Source organism: Phocoena sinus, chromosome 2 (assembly GCF_008692025.1).
Source record: "Phocoena sinus isolate mPhoSin1 chromosome 2, mPhoSin1.pri, whole genome shotgun sequence".
Classification (NCBI taxonomy): domain Eukaryota; kingdom Metazoa; phylum Chordata; class Mammalia; order Artiodactyla; family Phocoenidae; genus Phocoena; species Phocoena sinus.
The window spans coordinates 129,741,612-129,757,686 of record NC_045764.1 but is presented as its reverse complement, the minus strand read 5'-3'; the positions used below and the strand labels follow the sequence as shown (position 1 = coordinate 129,757,686).

The following is a 16,075-nucleotide window of genomic DNA, read 5'->3' as shown; positions in this document are numbered from 1 at the left end:
GTGCACATTTATCACTGGGATTTCCATACCCTATTGTAATTGTTTACGTGCTCGTCACCCGACTGGACAATGAGCAAATCATGCACCAGAACTAAGTCTTATGTTTGTTTTTTTTTTGCGGTATGCGGACCTCTCACTGTTGGGGCCTCTCCCGTTGCGGAGCACAGGCTCCGGACGCGCAGGCTCAGCGGCCATGGCTCACGGGCCCAGCCGCTCCGCGGCATGTGGGATCCTCCCGGACCGCGGCACAAACCCGTGTCCCCTGCATCGGCAGGCAGACTCTCAACCACTGCGCCACCAGGGAAGCCCAAGTCTTATGTATTTTTTTCCTCCGCACCTAACTAATTGCCTGACCCAAGGTATGTGTCAATTAAAACTTATTTAATGTTTAATGATCTAATGAGTAAATCAATGAAGATCATTGAAGAGTTGACTTTTAACTTAACATGGATTTCATCCAGATGTTATATCTACATTCTGTGTTAAACAGAAAGCACCACTAACTCCTTGGATAAACCTGTGCAAACTTGTTTAAAGGAATACATATGCTAATAGAACAGCCTATAAATATCCTCACTATTAAACTGCTAGAGAATGAAAGACTGCTGGTAGCCCTTTACTCAAAACAACAAAACAAAACAAAATAAAAAAACTAAACCCTTTTATTTCATTTGAAGAAAAGTAATTTTCTTTGCAAAATATCATAAAGTTATGTTTATTGATGTATCTGGGAACTTTTCAAATGATCTTGATAATGATCATAACACACCTTCCAAAAGGAGAGCATGAAACAGATGCACTTCCTCTGACAATGAAACACATAAAGGTACTTACAAATTAAATATACAAACGAGAGTTAAACTTGAAAACAAGTGCATTTTTCATCACATCATACTCTCAGATTATAATTCCTGTATTCCTAATTTGGCCATTTCACAGTTTTGCTACACACAAAAATTACACATGTATTTCCAGGTCAATACCACCTCTGAGATAAACCAGAGGTGAAAAAATGGGGCTGCTGCTATGCTGAAAATAAGGCAAATACTCTGATCTTTGGAAGGGATGGCTGAATGGGGGTTTCAGGCTATTCAGATGTCCAGCTCAGAGTCTGAGTGTGTCAGGTACACCACAGATGCTGAAACCCCTCTGACGCCCCCATGAAAAAACTTTCATCTTTTACCCAAGGTGAAAGTTCTTCCCTGCAGGCTGGGTCTACAGTCTCTTGCTTAGTTTAACGGCTGCAGCTGTATTTTCCCCACTTTTCCCTTTTGGTCATAGTGTTGCTAACCTTTGTAAACATTATGTACAATTAAAGTGCTTGGTGGTGCTCCATCTGAGACATATTCTGCTCCAGATTGAAAGCGTATCTCTCAGGAACCTCAATAAGGTCTTACTGTCTCCACCAAGGGCAGAATATGGCTTTAACATGTAGAAGTTAAGGTCATTGTCACTGCTCTCAGCTGAGGCTGACTGAGTCCCGAGTGAGCTTGTCCCTGTGCTGAATGCCCGGCTGTGTCACAGCCATGCTTAGTAAACACACTCTCTGGGAAGTCATACATCCCTGTCTTCCAAAGACCATAAATCCCTCCCCACCAAAGAATCCACTATTTTGATAAACCTACAAAATGGAGGTTCCAAAAACTGAAACAACATTTTGTAGCCCACTCCAAATTTTCATGCCTACTGACACCCCTACCTCAACACACAAGAAACTGGACTTCAGAGGGTAAAAAGAATTTTTTCTTCTCCAGGGTGTAGACCATAGTCACATCTTGCCTTTCGTTTACTTATTTACAGCTTCGCCTCTTCACACAAGGTGGTGAGCGTTTTCCCAGAGGGTGGCTGGGGGAAGGACCCTCCAAACGCCTCACCTAGTTATATTTTCTATCACCCTTTTCAGAGAAGCATCTATAATTCAGGCTATACTTGTATCAGTTGGCAAAGGAAAGAATTAAACAGGGGCAATTGTGATGCAAAATAAACAAATCAGGTTCCACTAGAAATAAAGAGGGTAAGAAAATTTAAGAACACCTATCACATAATTGTAAACTGTGTTGTTTCTACTGAATTTAAATAAAGACCCAGAGGTCTCAAGACCGCCTTAAAAAATTAGGGACACCAAGTACAAACAATGGAATAATTACTATCATTGCTTTAAGACTTTTAACATTGTTTACAATATATGAAATTGTAGTTGCTATTATACTCAAAATGAAAAACCCCACTGAACTGGTTCTTGAATAAAGAGTGACAACACATTATTAAGATCGATCGAATAGTTTTGAAAATACATTTAGATGTTTTGTTATGGGACATAGCTTTTAAGGATATAACTTGTAAGATTTTTTTGATCATGGTTCTTTGCCAGAAAATGTGATATATTCCTGAGTTTACCAGAGAGGTTAACACACTGTCACAGGCTGGATTCCATGCTAGTTCCGCAAGAATTGCTGTGCCAGTTTCTATACATAAGAGGCCTTATGAAAATCTTGTGAAAAAACATCCGAAATACCGATGTTCTGAAAATGATGAAAATCCAAGGGTCCACAATGGAGATCACAGAGAGAAAGCGTAAGGCTCGGAGGTCTTCAATTTCTTCAACACTTACATTTTTCTCGTGAACAGCTTTAAACACTCCATAGTAAGCACGATACTGTTTTAAAGAAAAACATTCAATTAGGATAGCGGAAGGTCGACGGCCGCAACAAATTCACTTACTTCACTTAGGAAACATTACTTTTCCATAAGAGTATGGCAGCTTGGCTTGGAGTATTCATTTGGGTAAATTTATAAGCAGCTAAGGCCACCACAGTGGATGGGTGCAAGTGAGAAGCCAGGGAGGTGCAGGGCCGACCTGGAAGGCTCAGTGGAAGCCAGGTCCTCCTGGGAGCCCCTGGTTAAGTCCCTGGAGCTGGTCCACCTGTGGTGAGTATGGCAGGGCTAGAGTTGCCCGCTCCCTGCCTGGCGGTGTAGAGGAAGAGCTGAAGTGGGACAAATCTAGTCTACAGAGTCGTTTACAGAGTCACCTCACTCCCATAGATACTGATTCTCTTTCCTTTTTCCTCTGCCTCCTTCCTGTCCTCGATTCTTACTTAGCCCAGAAATAAGTCACACTCGTGAAACGTCACATGTGTGGAGACACCAATGAAACAGAAACTTGTTTCTTCTTTCTCTGAATTTTTTTTAATTGAAGTATAGCTGATTTGCAATGTTTTAGGTGTACAGCATGTATATGTATATACGTATAAATGTATTTTTTTTCAGATTCTTTTCCAATATAGGTTATTACAAGATATACAGTTCCCTGTGCTATACAGCAGGTCCTTGTCTATCTATTTTATATACAGCAGTGTGTATCTGTTAATCCCAAATCCCTTATTTATCCCTGCCCCTGATTTCTCCTTTGATAGCCATAAGTTTGTTTTCTATGTCTGTGAGTCCATCTGAAACAGAAACGTTTAATCAACGTGAAGAGACAGGACATATTCCAGTGGAAAGACAGAAGACAGCTTGTGTAAATTACTCATTTTTAGCAGAGATGCTTATCATTCTGTGGTTGTCACCCTCTTTTCAGACCAGGAAGAAAAAAGAAACATACACAGAGCGATAAGCCTACTTACCTGTGCCCAGCCACTCCTGTATTGTCTTGCTCTTCGTTGAGCTCTCTGGCCTCTTGGGAGCCCTGCAAACTGCTTCATCCCTTTCCTGCCATTCAGCCGACACTGCTGTCTAGACCAGCACTACAACTGTCTCCCACTCAGTTGGAGGCCAGCCACTTTTTCTCAGTGCTCTTACATCACCCATGCTCATTAAGATTCTAATGGGACAAAATGGACTCTAATGGTCCAGAAAATATGCAAACTCAACGTTAATGGGAGGGGATATGAATAAGTACACAGACCAGATCCATTCAACGCAATCAGGGATATGAGAAGATGTATGTTCTCATAACTGTTTCCTTACCTCTTTATTCTCTTTTCTGTAGGCTCAGATACTCCCATCTAGTGCACTTAGCAAGACGGAGTTTATCTGGAAGCCCTCTCCCATCACCACTGCTTAATAACACTAAGAGTAATAATAATGGCTAATGGCCACACAGAGCTTCATATTCTCAGGCACCGTTCTAAATGTTTTACTTTTAAAAGTTTGTTTCATTCTTACGAAAGTCCTGTGAAGTAAGTATGTTCATTATCTCCATTTTACAGATGTGGAAATTGATTACATGCCCAAATCCTAGTTTCTTTCCAGGTTGACCTAAAACATTACCCCCATCACGAAGCCTCTGGTGATGGTTAAGGTGGTGGTTAAGCTCGTCAGCTTTAGAGTCTGACCATCCAGGTTAGATAGAATAGCCTCACTGGCTGTGTTACTTCAGGCAAGTTACTCTGTTTCCTCATCTATACAATGGGGATAATTGCACCTATCTTTCAGGATTGTTATGAAACTTGCATGAGATAGTATGAGTACAACCTTGAGAACAGGTCCTTGCATTAAGAATAATTCAATAATTAGCTATTATTATTATTATTTTATCAATTAGGAGTCAATCCTTTCCTTTTCTAACTCCTTTCTGGCCCTAGTCACTCCCTCTCACCCCCAGTATTATAGCTCTGTGGGCAGATGTGATGTTTTTCTCATTTTACATCCCCACAATGAATTACAGTGCCTGGAATGTTGTAGGTTCCAGATACGAGATGAATGAATAAATGGATGACAACAGGCTACACACTTGAGTTGACTGAAAAAGCAAACACTTTTTATGACTTTAATCTTTATATCTGCTCCTTTCTCCTCAAAGTGGAGTGCAGCAAGATATAATTCTTACTATTTGAGAACGCTTGATTAGTTGGGATCTGGGTAACTGAATGATGTTTATATAATTAAGACAAATTTTATTTCTGTACACTGTTTATCCATATCAATTCTATTGCATATTATTAGGTTATTCGTACTTTCAAGTCACCTGATTTGTATTAGAAATGTAATATTCTACAAACGGCCTTTTAATTTTATTTATTTTTTGAGTTTACTAAAAATATGACAGATTTATTCCCTTGTGACAGTGATCAAAGTACATATTCTATTAATTCTCACAAGGTATCCGTTTGAACACAATCTAGACTTTCGAAAAATCCTCTGATGATCAATGGTATTCCCTAGAATATACTTTATAAACTGCTCCTCTAACAGAGAGCTTGAATACGGAATACCCTCAGAATATACAATTGGCTTGTTCAACGCATGCAGACCATTACACAAAGAGAACTGGTGTGAGAAGAGCGCCCTCTGTTGAAATTAGGGGTCCACAAAAAAATGTTGCTGTTGCCTGTTCTCTAGCGACAGCGTGGCTGGACATCCCTGTTTAGGACAGCAACATTGATTCCAACACCCTCTCCCATTCAGTTCATCCATCACCACACCCTAGACCTCACCCTCTGCTCTAGCTCTTTAAATCCACTTCTGACCCTTTTCCCTGGGCCAGTCTCTTGCTACCATCCCTTACACAACTTTAACAGCCTCCTATGGATGGAGCATCCCACCCATTCTTTCTGCTCAACAAAATGAAACACACACACACACACACACACACACAAGAGTTATCTCAATGCATGCAGGAGGTCCTCTAACCACTTCTCTGACTCCATGGATTCTGATATACGCAATTACACAAGCTTGGGCATACCTTTACCTGGCTTCTAAACCTCTCAACTACTATGTTGAATCTATTCGTGAAAACCCTCTTTCAGCCATCCCTGCTTCCCGACCAACCTCCAAAACATTGTGGTTTTCTAAGGTAAACATAATTTTGATGAAAATACTTCGTATACATTAAAGAACGTGCTGCGAACTGCCACTAAAGCTCCTCCCATATTCTCTATACTTTCTTTTTACCGTATCAAATTGGAAATTTGAGAATTCAATCTAAACATCTTGCTCTAATCCAGCATTATAACAAACTTAATTAAAAAATCATATTCCAACAAACTTTTCACCAGCTTAATGAAATACAATATTTATGTGATGAGCAAGATTGTTTTTTTTTAAGTTTACCCACCTTCACATACAGCCTTATTTTTTCCAATCACTAAATCCTTTCCTTAGAAAAGTGATTTTCAAAGAATGGGCATCTTTAATACTCTTTCTGTGTGTCTATGTGGTCAAAACTATTTTCATAAAAAGATGTTACTTGTCTTTTTTCACTTTCATCCTCTCATAAGTGTACAGTGAGTTTCATTGAAGCTCCCTGATGTGTAATGAATGATATCATCACTCTCATGGCTAATGGAATATGTGCTGTGTACGCTTGCATTTTCTAGACCTTTCTAAGGTAATACATACATATGTGCACTTTCAGAGATTGTTCTCAGTGCTTCTGTGCTCTTAACATGCTTTTTCCCATGTTACCTGCTAACATTACTACACTTTATTATCATTCATTAAATAATTTTGAAATCTCAAACTTCTCTTTCACCTATGCAAAAACACAAGCAATAAGTACATTGTAACTTGTTTTACAATAATATCTAAAATTTTTCTTATTTTTAATTTCTAATATTGTAAATACTAATAGATATAATCCACATAAATAAAACATCTTTGGGCCCTTAATAATTTTTAAGAGTGAAAAGAGGGTCCTTAGACTAGAACAAGTTTGAGAACCACTGCCTTAAAATATTATACTATCTTCGGAGGTCATATTTCTTAATTAATTTTCTATGTCTAGCAGGCAATTATAATGAATGGAAGTTATAATTAGTAATAATAATTAGTAATAATAATTTTTGAGGCCACCAGGCACCTGGTTAGTGTGTATGTATGTGTGTATACATAACACTTCAAATCTTCATAACTATCTTACAGAGTAAGAATAGTTACCTGCATCACAGATGAGGAAACTGAGGTTAGAAAGGATAAGTAAGTGCTTTTATACTTAGTAAGTGATGAGACCTGATTCAAACCCATGCTAAAGCCCTTATCCTTTCTAGAAATGATACTTCCTGTGAAGAATGCTGTCTGCATTGCATGTCTTTGAAACTTCACAAGTTTTTTAGAAAATCATTTTCAAATCCATTATTTCCTTCAATCCTCACAAGCCCCTGTGAGTTATTCAAATCTCCTTAGAGAGTCGTCAAATGCAATGTTCTTTCCAATGTATTATGCTTTCTGCATTATTCTTACTAAAACATTCAAACTCAGGACATAATGTCCAGGCATTTGGTTAATTTCTGCTTTTAGCACAGCACAGGTAAGCAAGGCTCTTATTCTAGAGCAAGGATCCGAAAACATATTCTGTAAAGGGCCGAAGAGCAAACATTTTAGGTTTTAAGAGCCAAGAGGCAAATCGTGGATATTTAGTAGGTACTTACTAACAGGAGAGAAAACACATTTCTACAATTTTAACTGATGGAATTAAAAATGTGATAATAAGTGAGTACAGTTTTTGGTAACACATGTCTACTAAGGAGAAGAGTGAGTCTTTTTCTTGGAATCATATTTGATTGGGGTTCAGAGTTCATGTGCCCTGTCATCAAATTTATGGCACACGTTTACTTATAAAAACTATTCTTAACTCCAGGGCTGCACTAAAACAGCGGGCAGGACGTATTTGGCCTGTGGGCTGTGATTGCTAAGTCTTGCTTTAGAGTGTCGTTCTCAAAATGTGATCCCCACATCAGCAGGTGAAGGAGAGGCTGCTGAATTCTTCAAACAGGTCTGCATCAGAAACTCTGGAGAATGGGGCCCAGCCAGCTCTGCTTTCAAAGCACTGCTGATAGTCTGAGTGTGCTAAAGTTTGAAAACCACTTCTAAATATCTATACCTATATCTCTATCTCTCTGTTTATATAGATAGAGATTTATTTATTTATCTTGGGGAGTTCTGATCCTAACCCAGAGAGCTCTTTGCCCAACACATTAAGGCCTTCATTTAAGGGAAAAAATCACACTACATTTCACTTTCATCCACCCTTGAAAGTAATGTCCCAAACTGCTACACTGCCATGAGAAACTTAACTTTCCTATTCACAGAAGTCTCAGGACTCCAAAGGATCTGGAGAGGGAGAGGAGCAAGGCTGAAAAAGGTTTCTCAAGCCTCAGCCACTCCTAGGTGTCTTGGCCAGGGTCACAAGAGGAAATTACCTGCAAAACGATGAAGTAATTCAATCTGCACCACCGCCCCCATTAGTGATTGAAACCCAAGATAATGGCTTTACATGTCACCTCGCTTGCCAAGATAGAAACAAAACCTGTCGAGACAGGTTGTCAGAACGACACCACCAGCGGAAACGTTCCTACACATCTGCTAATCCAAACAGCCTCTCCGCCTCTGCCGCCACCATCCCCGCAGCTGCAGTACCAGAAACAGCATCCACCACTCCTCAAAGTTTACTCACGAGTTAAAAAATACCTAAACCTATGCTTTTAGTCACTCACATGTGCAAATCACTTTGGCAGGAGCACACCTTCCCTTATTCCCTTTCCACGAACACCGGGGAGAACTCCCAGATGCCATTTGCCCATTTCTGACGCCACTAAAATCATGGGCGGGTGTAACGAAATAAAACCTCGCGTAGCCATCGAGAAGTGGTAAAGGACTCGTATTGACAAGGAGGAACCAAGGTCTGCTTCTCAAAGTCCTGACGTGCATAAATAACCCTGAGATCTTCCCAGAGGAAAGCAGGGAGGAGGGGGTTCTGCTAACTGGAGAGGTTCTGCGGGGCTAAGGGGACACCATCCGGCTCCGGCTTTCCCTACCTTTCTGTGGCTTTACCTTTTTTGGCTCAACAAATTGGGTTCTATGTCCTGGGGGCTGTGGAGGGAAGCTGATCCGGGGAACGCAGCAACAAACCCTCCTGGCTCAGGGCGCAGCTCCTCTTGCACAGCGTCCAATGGGCCCCACCCTTCCCTCCCGGCAACTACGGCCCGACGCGCTTCAGTCTCCCGCAGCCTTAGCTCCAAGCGACTCACAATTAAAGGCAGGGAGCACATGGTGAAGAGCACAGTCATGAGGGCTAACAGCAGGAGGTGATCCAGCTCCTCCAGGGGCTGCGGGGTCTCTTCCCTCTCGCCGGCGGCCAGCTCTGCTCGTTCCTTGGCGCCAGAGCGCGGGAGCCGCCGCAGCCGCAGGTGCATCGCGTAGAGGTTGCGCATGGCGCTCAGGTTGCACAGCACGATGGCGAGGACCAGCAGGAGCATGAGGCTGGCGTAGAGCACTGAGTAGCTCAGCACTGACAGCGAGCGCTCCTCGTGGACCATTTGGATGAAGCACCAGGTGCCGGGGCAGTACTGCACGAACTTCCCGAAGCCCGCGAAGGGCAGCGAGCAGAAAGCGAGGCAGAAGGCGCCCACGACAGGCGCCACCAGTGCGCCCCGGCGCGGGGTTATGTACCGTCGGTAGAAAAAGGGATGCCCCAGGGAGAGCCAGCACTCCAGGGCCATGGCCAGCAGCTGCAGCGTCGAGGCAAGCCCGAAGAAGGACATGAAGAAGGCGAAGGTTTGGCACAGCCAGCTGCCGGATGCGGGCACCAGGCCCCTCAGGCTCCGGTTCTGCGCGTAGGCGGACAGCACGAAGGGGCTCACGAGGGCCTTGCCCAGCAGGTCGGTGACCGTCAAGCCGCACACCAGCACGTAGAAGACGGAGGGCGGCGAGTGCGGCGAGCGCCGCGGGCGCGACCGCAGCCCCGAGCGCGCCAGCAGCCCCAGGGCTAGCAGGTTGCCCAGGAGGCCCGTGCCGAAGAGCACCCCGCCCATCGTCGCTGAGTTTCCCTTCTCCACCGACGTGGTGTTGCAGCAGCGGTAGAACAGCGGCCTCATGGCGGGAGGCGCGGCGAGCCAGAGCGGAGGCTGCGGGAGGGCTGGGGCCACGGCGTCTGGGTGCAGAGGAGCCCCCCAGCCGTCCCGCGCGCGGCTCCGCCGGAGAGGCTGAGCCGCCAAGGAAGCTCCGCGGATGGCGGTGCGCTCACCACCGCAGGGGCCTCTTATATCAACTCTCGGGTCACACCCCGCCCCTCGGCGTGGGACGCACTGCAGGCTGCGCACCCGGCGCTGGCTTCGCAGAGACCCCCGGCAGCCGAGTGAAGAGCTCCGCCCCAACGCGCCGGCTCCTGAGGAGACAGGTCCTCAAGCCCAGAGTCGGAAGAAGGGAGGGAGGGAGGGAGGAAGGGAGGGAGGGAGGGAGGAAGGAAGGGAGGGAGGAAGGGAGGGAGGGAGGAAGGAAGGGAGGGAGGGAGGGGAAAAGTAGGCAGACTCCCAGTATCCAAGACCAGTCCTTCCTGCGAGGCAAGAGAACTACTGAAAGGGAGGGGAAATTAAGCCGCCGCCACTGGGAGGAGAGGGGCCCGAGGAGGAGGTAGTGGCGTGGTGGGACTCTAGCGGTGGCCGAGAAGAGGCTGGAAGGCTGAGAAAGAGCTACCACTAGTTTTTGCATTAGTGCTTTAAGGAGGGGAAAAGGTAACCAACCTTCACATAACACCTAAGCCTTAGCTCCATTCTCTTCTAGATCCTGAAACAGGAACAATGAGCTTCATTGCCTAGGTGAGGAAACTGAGATCTTGGAAGGTTAAGTCATCTCCCAAGGTGACAGAGCTAGTACTTGAGCTGGACCTGGAGCCCGGATCTTCTGTTTATAGAGTCCATCTGTCTTGCTTCCATGGCTTCTCCTCTCAAGATTTCAGGCAAGTGGCTCCAGGGAAAACCAAGAGGAGATGTTGGGTAGCGTGAATCACGGTGGTTGTGTAGACATGGTGGGAGGAGGATGGTTAAGAGTGCTGATGATATCAGACCCGGGTTTATGTCCTGGTTCTGTTACTCACTGTGTGACCCTGAGAAGCTTGCTTAACCTCGCAAGAAGTAACATCTAACCAGCTTGTTTGGCTCTTTTGAAACATAGGGATAACACGTGTAAAGTGTGAACACATAGGAAGCGCTAAGTACATACGTTTGTCAGGATTCTATCATGTTTTAGGAAGGCTGTTTTAGTAGCTAATGTTTAACTGCAATTTTGAGACCAGAAAATAGGAGACTTAGTTTGGAGCTTTTTCACTCTGGTTTGTGACTACTAGAAAACATTTCTGCCCTCCTGGCCGTTCACTTGGCTGCATGATAGAGTGGAGGGAGTTAATTGTGCTTAGCGTGACTTATTTCTTTAATTAACACTTGACACCCTGGGAAAGAAACTGGCTTGAGTGTGGAATTTCAGGGGGATGACCAGGACCCTATTACGTAAGGAAGTAGATTATGCCTTGGCTTGAAGAAGCTCATTTTGTGGCTCAGTGCCCGTTCTGATGGACAGACTCAGGGAGAGAGTAAGACCGGGCTTTAGACGTAAAAGCCTAAAGGGTAGCCGGAGAGGCTGCTTTCAGCTGGCCAGTAATTCAGGTCTTGGGGTGGAGACAAAGAGTCCAAGCTTTGGAATTAGATCTTTCTGAACTCCACCGCTAGCTGTGACCCACGGGTTAGTTTACTTAATCTCTCTGAGTCCGTTTCCTCATAAATAGGATATGGGACTTATGCTGACCTTGTAGGGTTATTGTGAAGCTGAGAAAGCATAAGGCTTTTGGCATAGAGTAATAAAAATAGTGAGAGCTAACATTTATAAGCCCCTGTTTATATATGCTGAACACTCTCTAATCCTTTCACATCTATTGACTCAATTAATAGAAGGTCTTCCGAGGGCTTAGTTCCCTTCTACCTCTCGTTCCCACCACCTCTTATTCCCACCTCCAGCCCCTAACAAATAATGATGGACTTAGAGGAGCTCCATTTGAGTTGATGAAGAGGAAGAAGTAGCAGGCCCGATAACCAAAGGGCACAAAAATCTGATGAATCTGAGGTCTCTCTAGGCAGACAGCCACACGTATGCACAATTTATACCAATTTCAGTGTGTTCACAGTTTCCTGAAGTCTCGCTATGCTGTCTGGAGGAGGCCCAATAGACTCTAGGTTAAGAATCTTCCTCGAATGACGTTGTGTCGGGATGTTCTCTGAAGCGTACCGACTCCCATTTTTTGCAGTCTTATTTTTCTGTTCCAGCTGTCTTGACCTTCATAACCCTTCCAAGAATGTACACAACTTTTTAGAAACAACTGTCAAGTGGGACTGAAGGGGCAGCTGTCCATCCTTGACATGGTCTACATATGTCATGCTTCAAGGCTGATGGCTTTGAACGGAAACAATTCAGGAAAACACGTGCTTCCTTCCAGCCAATGTAGCTGGCCTTCACCATGGGATTTCCATCTGCTTTCCTTCCTGTTTGCTCTGGTTCACCCTGCCCTATTCTCATGGTTGACTTTGGAGTCTCCTGTCCCTCTGCCTAAGAAATCTTACTGTACAACTTCATTGTTCAGCCCAGAAAAGTATCATTTATTCATATATCAAGTATTTTTTGAGCTCTTACTTTGTGCCAGGCACGGGAGTGAGGTGTGTGGGCCTTGAGGAACATACAGCAAAGAAGGGAAGGCAAATGTCATGTCATGTGACCTTTACATGGTTATACACTTTTATATCAGTTTTCATAGTAACAAGGCTAAGGTTCCCCACCCCCCACCCCGACCCCTAGAGGGAAACTTCTAATGAAAATATCTTGGGCCCAGTTACATAGTAAAGTTATCTTCATTGTCTGCAGGTTGCTTAATTGGGTTGTAAGACAGATCTTCTGGAAAAATATATATGGTATAATGTGAACAGACACATCTAAATATATAATTATATTATGATTTTGTAAATATAAAAACCATATATGCTCATGGACAAGAACTAGAAGTTGACACAGGCAAATAAAACAACTTAAACTTGAGAACGGAGGGTTGAAAAATTTCTCTTGGATTTGTGATATTTTCAGTATGGTACCTGTAATCATTATCTACAAATTTTTTAAACAGAAAACAAGTGTATGCTCATGGCCAGATTTTAGAAAGGGGAGAGTAGGAAAAAGAATAGGATTTCCTGGATCCATACTGACTGTTCTTATCCATCCCTCACTCCTACTGAACACTAAACAATATTTTGGGCTGGGGATTGTGCAGAGCAAAGAATAGAGAGGAGGAAAGCTAAAAAGTAAAGACAAACTTAGCTACCAATTTTGGAGCATCTGCTGTGTGCTAGCGGCCGCGCTAGACACTCTTCACATGCAGGGGGTGAGGTGGTGGCACAGTGGTGTGGTGGTGATGGGAAGGGTCTTTGTGGTCATACTGTGTGAATTCAGATCTCAGCTTTGCCCCCTTGCTAGCTCTGTACCCTTGAGCGACCTTCTAACCTTTCTAAACCTGTTTCCTTGTCTGCGGAAATGGAGGGAGGAGTACTTATACTGAACTCATATGCTAGTTATGTACCTTAAATAGAAAATAATCTTCATGGAGCAATCATTCTCAACCTTGGCTGTACTTTATTCATTTATTTATTATTTTTTAATTGAAATATAGTTGATTTACAATGTTTCAGGTATACAGCAAAGTGATTCCGTTTATAGTTTTTTATATATATATATATATATATATATATATTTCAGATCCTTTTCCATTATAGGTTATTACAAGATATCGAATATAGTTCCCTGTGTTATACAATAGGTCCTTGTTGTTTATCTGTTTTATACATAGTAGTGTGTATCTGTTAATCCCAAATTCCTAATTTATCCCTCCTTCACCTCCCCTTTTTAACCATAAGTTTGTTTTCTATGTCTGTGAGTCTATTTCTGTTTTGTAAATATAAGTTCATTTGTATCATTTTTTTATATTCCACATATAAGTGATATCATATAATATTTGTCTTTGTCTGACTTACTTCACTTAGTATGGTAATCTCTAGGTCCATCCATGTTGCTGCCCATGGCATTATTTCATTCTTTTGTAGGTCTGAGTAATATTCCATTGTATATATATATCACATCTTCTTCACCCATTCATCTGTCAGTGGACACTTAGGTTGCTTCCATGTCTTGGCTATTGTATATAGTGCTGCTATGAATATTGGGGTGCATGGATCTTTCTGAATTAGAGTTTTCATCTTTTCTGGATATATGCCCAGGAGTGGGATTGCTGGATCATATCTACTTTTAGTTGTTTAAGGAGCCCCCATACTGTTTTCCATAGCGGCTGCAATCCTTGGCTGCACTGTAGAATCACTTAGAGAGCTGTGTACATTTCTGATGATTGGACACCTTACACCAATTATATCAGACTCTCTGGGAGTTCCCTCCAGGCTTCACTCCACTGTGCAGTTATAGTGAGACTAGAATTTAAGCTTAGCGCTGTGACTCACTCTGCATGGCTCTTGTCAGTGATGTCAATGTTTTTATTCCTGTCGGTGGCACCCGAGAAGTCTTCTTTCTTTTTCTCCCATTTTTCAGATAAGGAAAATGAGACTCAGCTTAATAACTTCTCCAAGTTTACATAATTAGTAAGTGATGAGGCTAGAATGGCATCCAGATCTTTTGGATTCCCCAGGCCTCTGCTTTGGAGGAAGAGACGAGCAGAAAAGACAAGAGGGTGGGAGAGAAAGGAAGGACCCTGCAATTTCCTTTATTTGCTCAGAGGTGGGGAGGCAGAACTCCCCCAGGGTCAGACAGCACGCCAGTTGCCTACCTTTCTGCTGGTTGCATATGTCATGTGGCCAAGTCTGCACAAACATCATATTAGCATCTGTTGGCTAAAGTTTGCAGGTGGTTTAGTAAACTCTTCATGTTGTCCCATTCTGATTTCTGCTTTTTTGGGTTCCCCAACCTCTTGTCCATCAAGAAGTTTCATTTTGATATCTTTTGCTGCCAAAGCAAGTAATTAAATCCTCCAGAGATTCTGGGGAGTGGGTGTGTCCTGGCTGACTGCAGTGTCAGGATCAGGGTCTCTGTATGCTTGAATCTTGGAGAAAACGTATTCTCAATTATAGCTTGGCTGTAGTTTAAACCCTAAAGGTCAGAATGAATTTTTGAAACTGTCTTTGGGTGATGACCTGGGAATAAATAAATGGTGGAATAATACATTTGTCAACTCAATTATAGGTTTGACGGTTCACTGATTACTGAGATTTTCTAGCAGTTTGCTTGTGGTTCTAAGGGGTGTTGTTGGCAGGTGTGGCTGGTTTGTTCCCTGTGAAGCGGACTCTGAGATGGAGGCTAGTGTGTAGGATATTTATTAGGAGTGCTTTGGTGATGAACACCTGTGAAAGGGAAGGAACAGAAGCAGGATTGGGCAGAGGGTGAAGGCAGGCTGTGATAGTTTCAATAAAAGGACCGAACCAACCTGACTCGTAGCTCAGAAGCTGAAAGGAGTCTTCGGAGTTGCCCCAAACTGGGGGTGAGGGCCTTATCACCTTGGGTGGGCCAGGCACTGGGGGCCCAGGGAAGGGCACATGACCTTGAGTGCAGCAATTCTTTTGAGACAAGGCAACAGCTAGAGGGGGCTTATAGTGAGGACTGTGTGCCAGTAGCTGGAGGGGTAAGCCCTTTAGTCTGGAGGGGGATCTGAGTGGTGCATCCAGCATCCACTACCAGGATGGTACTGGTGGGCATCTCAGCTGAGACCCAGAGGCAGTGGGCCCTTAAGCTCCACCTACACTTACCTCAGGTTTAAAGAAGCCACCCTAAACCCCTTTTTGGTGACCTCAGGCAAGTTAGGCCAACGCCTAGGTCACAGCGTTCCAATGCTATTTCTTTATTCATACCTTTTTAAAATCTTGCTTTCCTCAGCATAGCCTTGGATTTTTATTTCAACAGACTTCTTCAGATTCTTCCCAGAAGTTCCTCACCCTCATCCGTGAACCTAAGAAGCCCACTTTCTTGGGCTCTCTGAAAGCCCCATCACATTTAATGTATTATATTGTGTTGTGTGTTTGCACATTGGGGTGTGAATCTCTCAAGGGCAGGGGCTGTGTCTTACTTAACTTTCTCCCCCAGGTCCCAGCGCATGCTGCTAGGCACATGGTAGGCTCTCCATAAATATTTACTAAATGAACAAATAACCATGACACTATTTTTCCTTGTCCTGGAAGACTCTATCCTGAGTCAGAAACAATTTTGATCTCACATTCTAAGAAGCTAAGATATTCTTCTGTATTCAACTGCCAGACAGAAAGCCCAGGTC

The 16,075-nt window shown here is 43.5% G+C and overlaps 1 protein-coding gene across 1 annotated transcript; it reads right to left on the bottom strand.

Moving 5' to 3' along the window:
• Positions 1-648: 648 nt before the first annotated feature.
• On the bottom strand, positions 649-9,847 carry PTGDR (prostaglandin D2 receptor). The gene is made up of 2 exons (XM_032618563.1): positions 8,970-9,847; positions 649-2,656 (listed from the first exon to the last, which is right to left on the bottom strand). The coding sequence occupies exons 1-2, from the start codon at positions 9,813-9,815 to the stop codon at positions 2,417-2,419; spliced, it is 1,086 nt and encodes a 361-aa protein (XP_032474454.1). The 5' UTR covers positions 9,816-9,847; the 3' UTR covers positions 649-2,416.
• Positions 9,848-16,075: the final 6,228 nt, after the last annotated feature.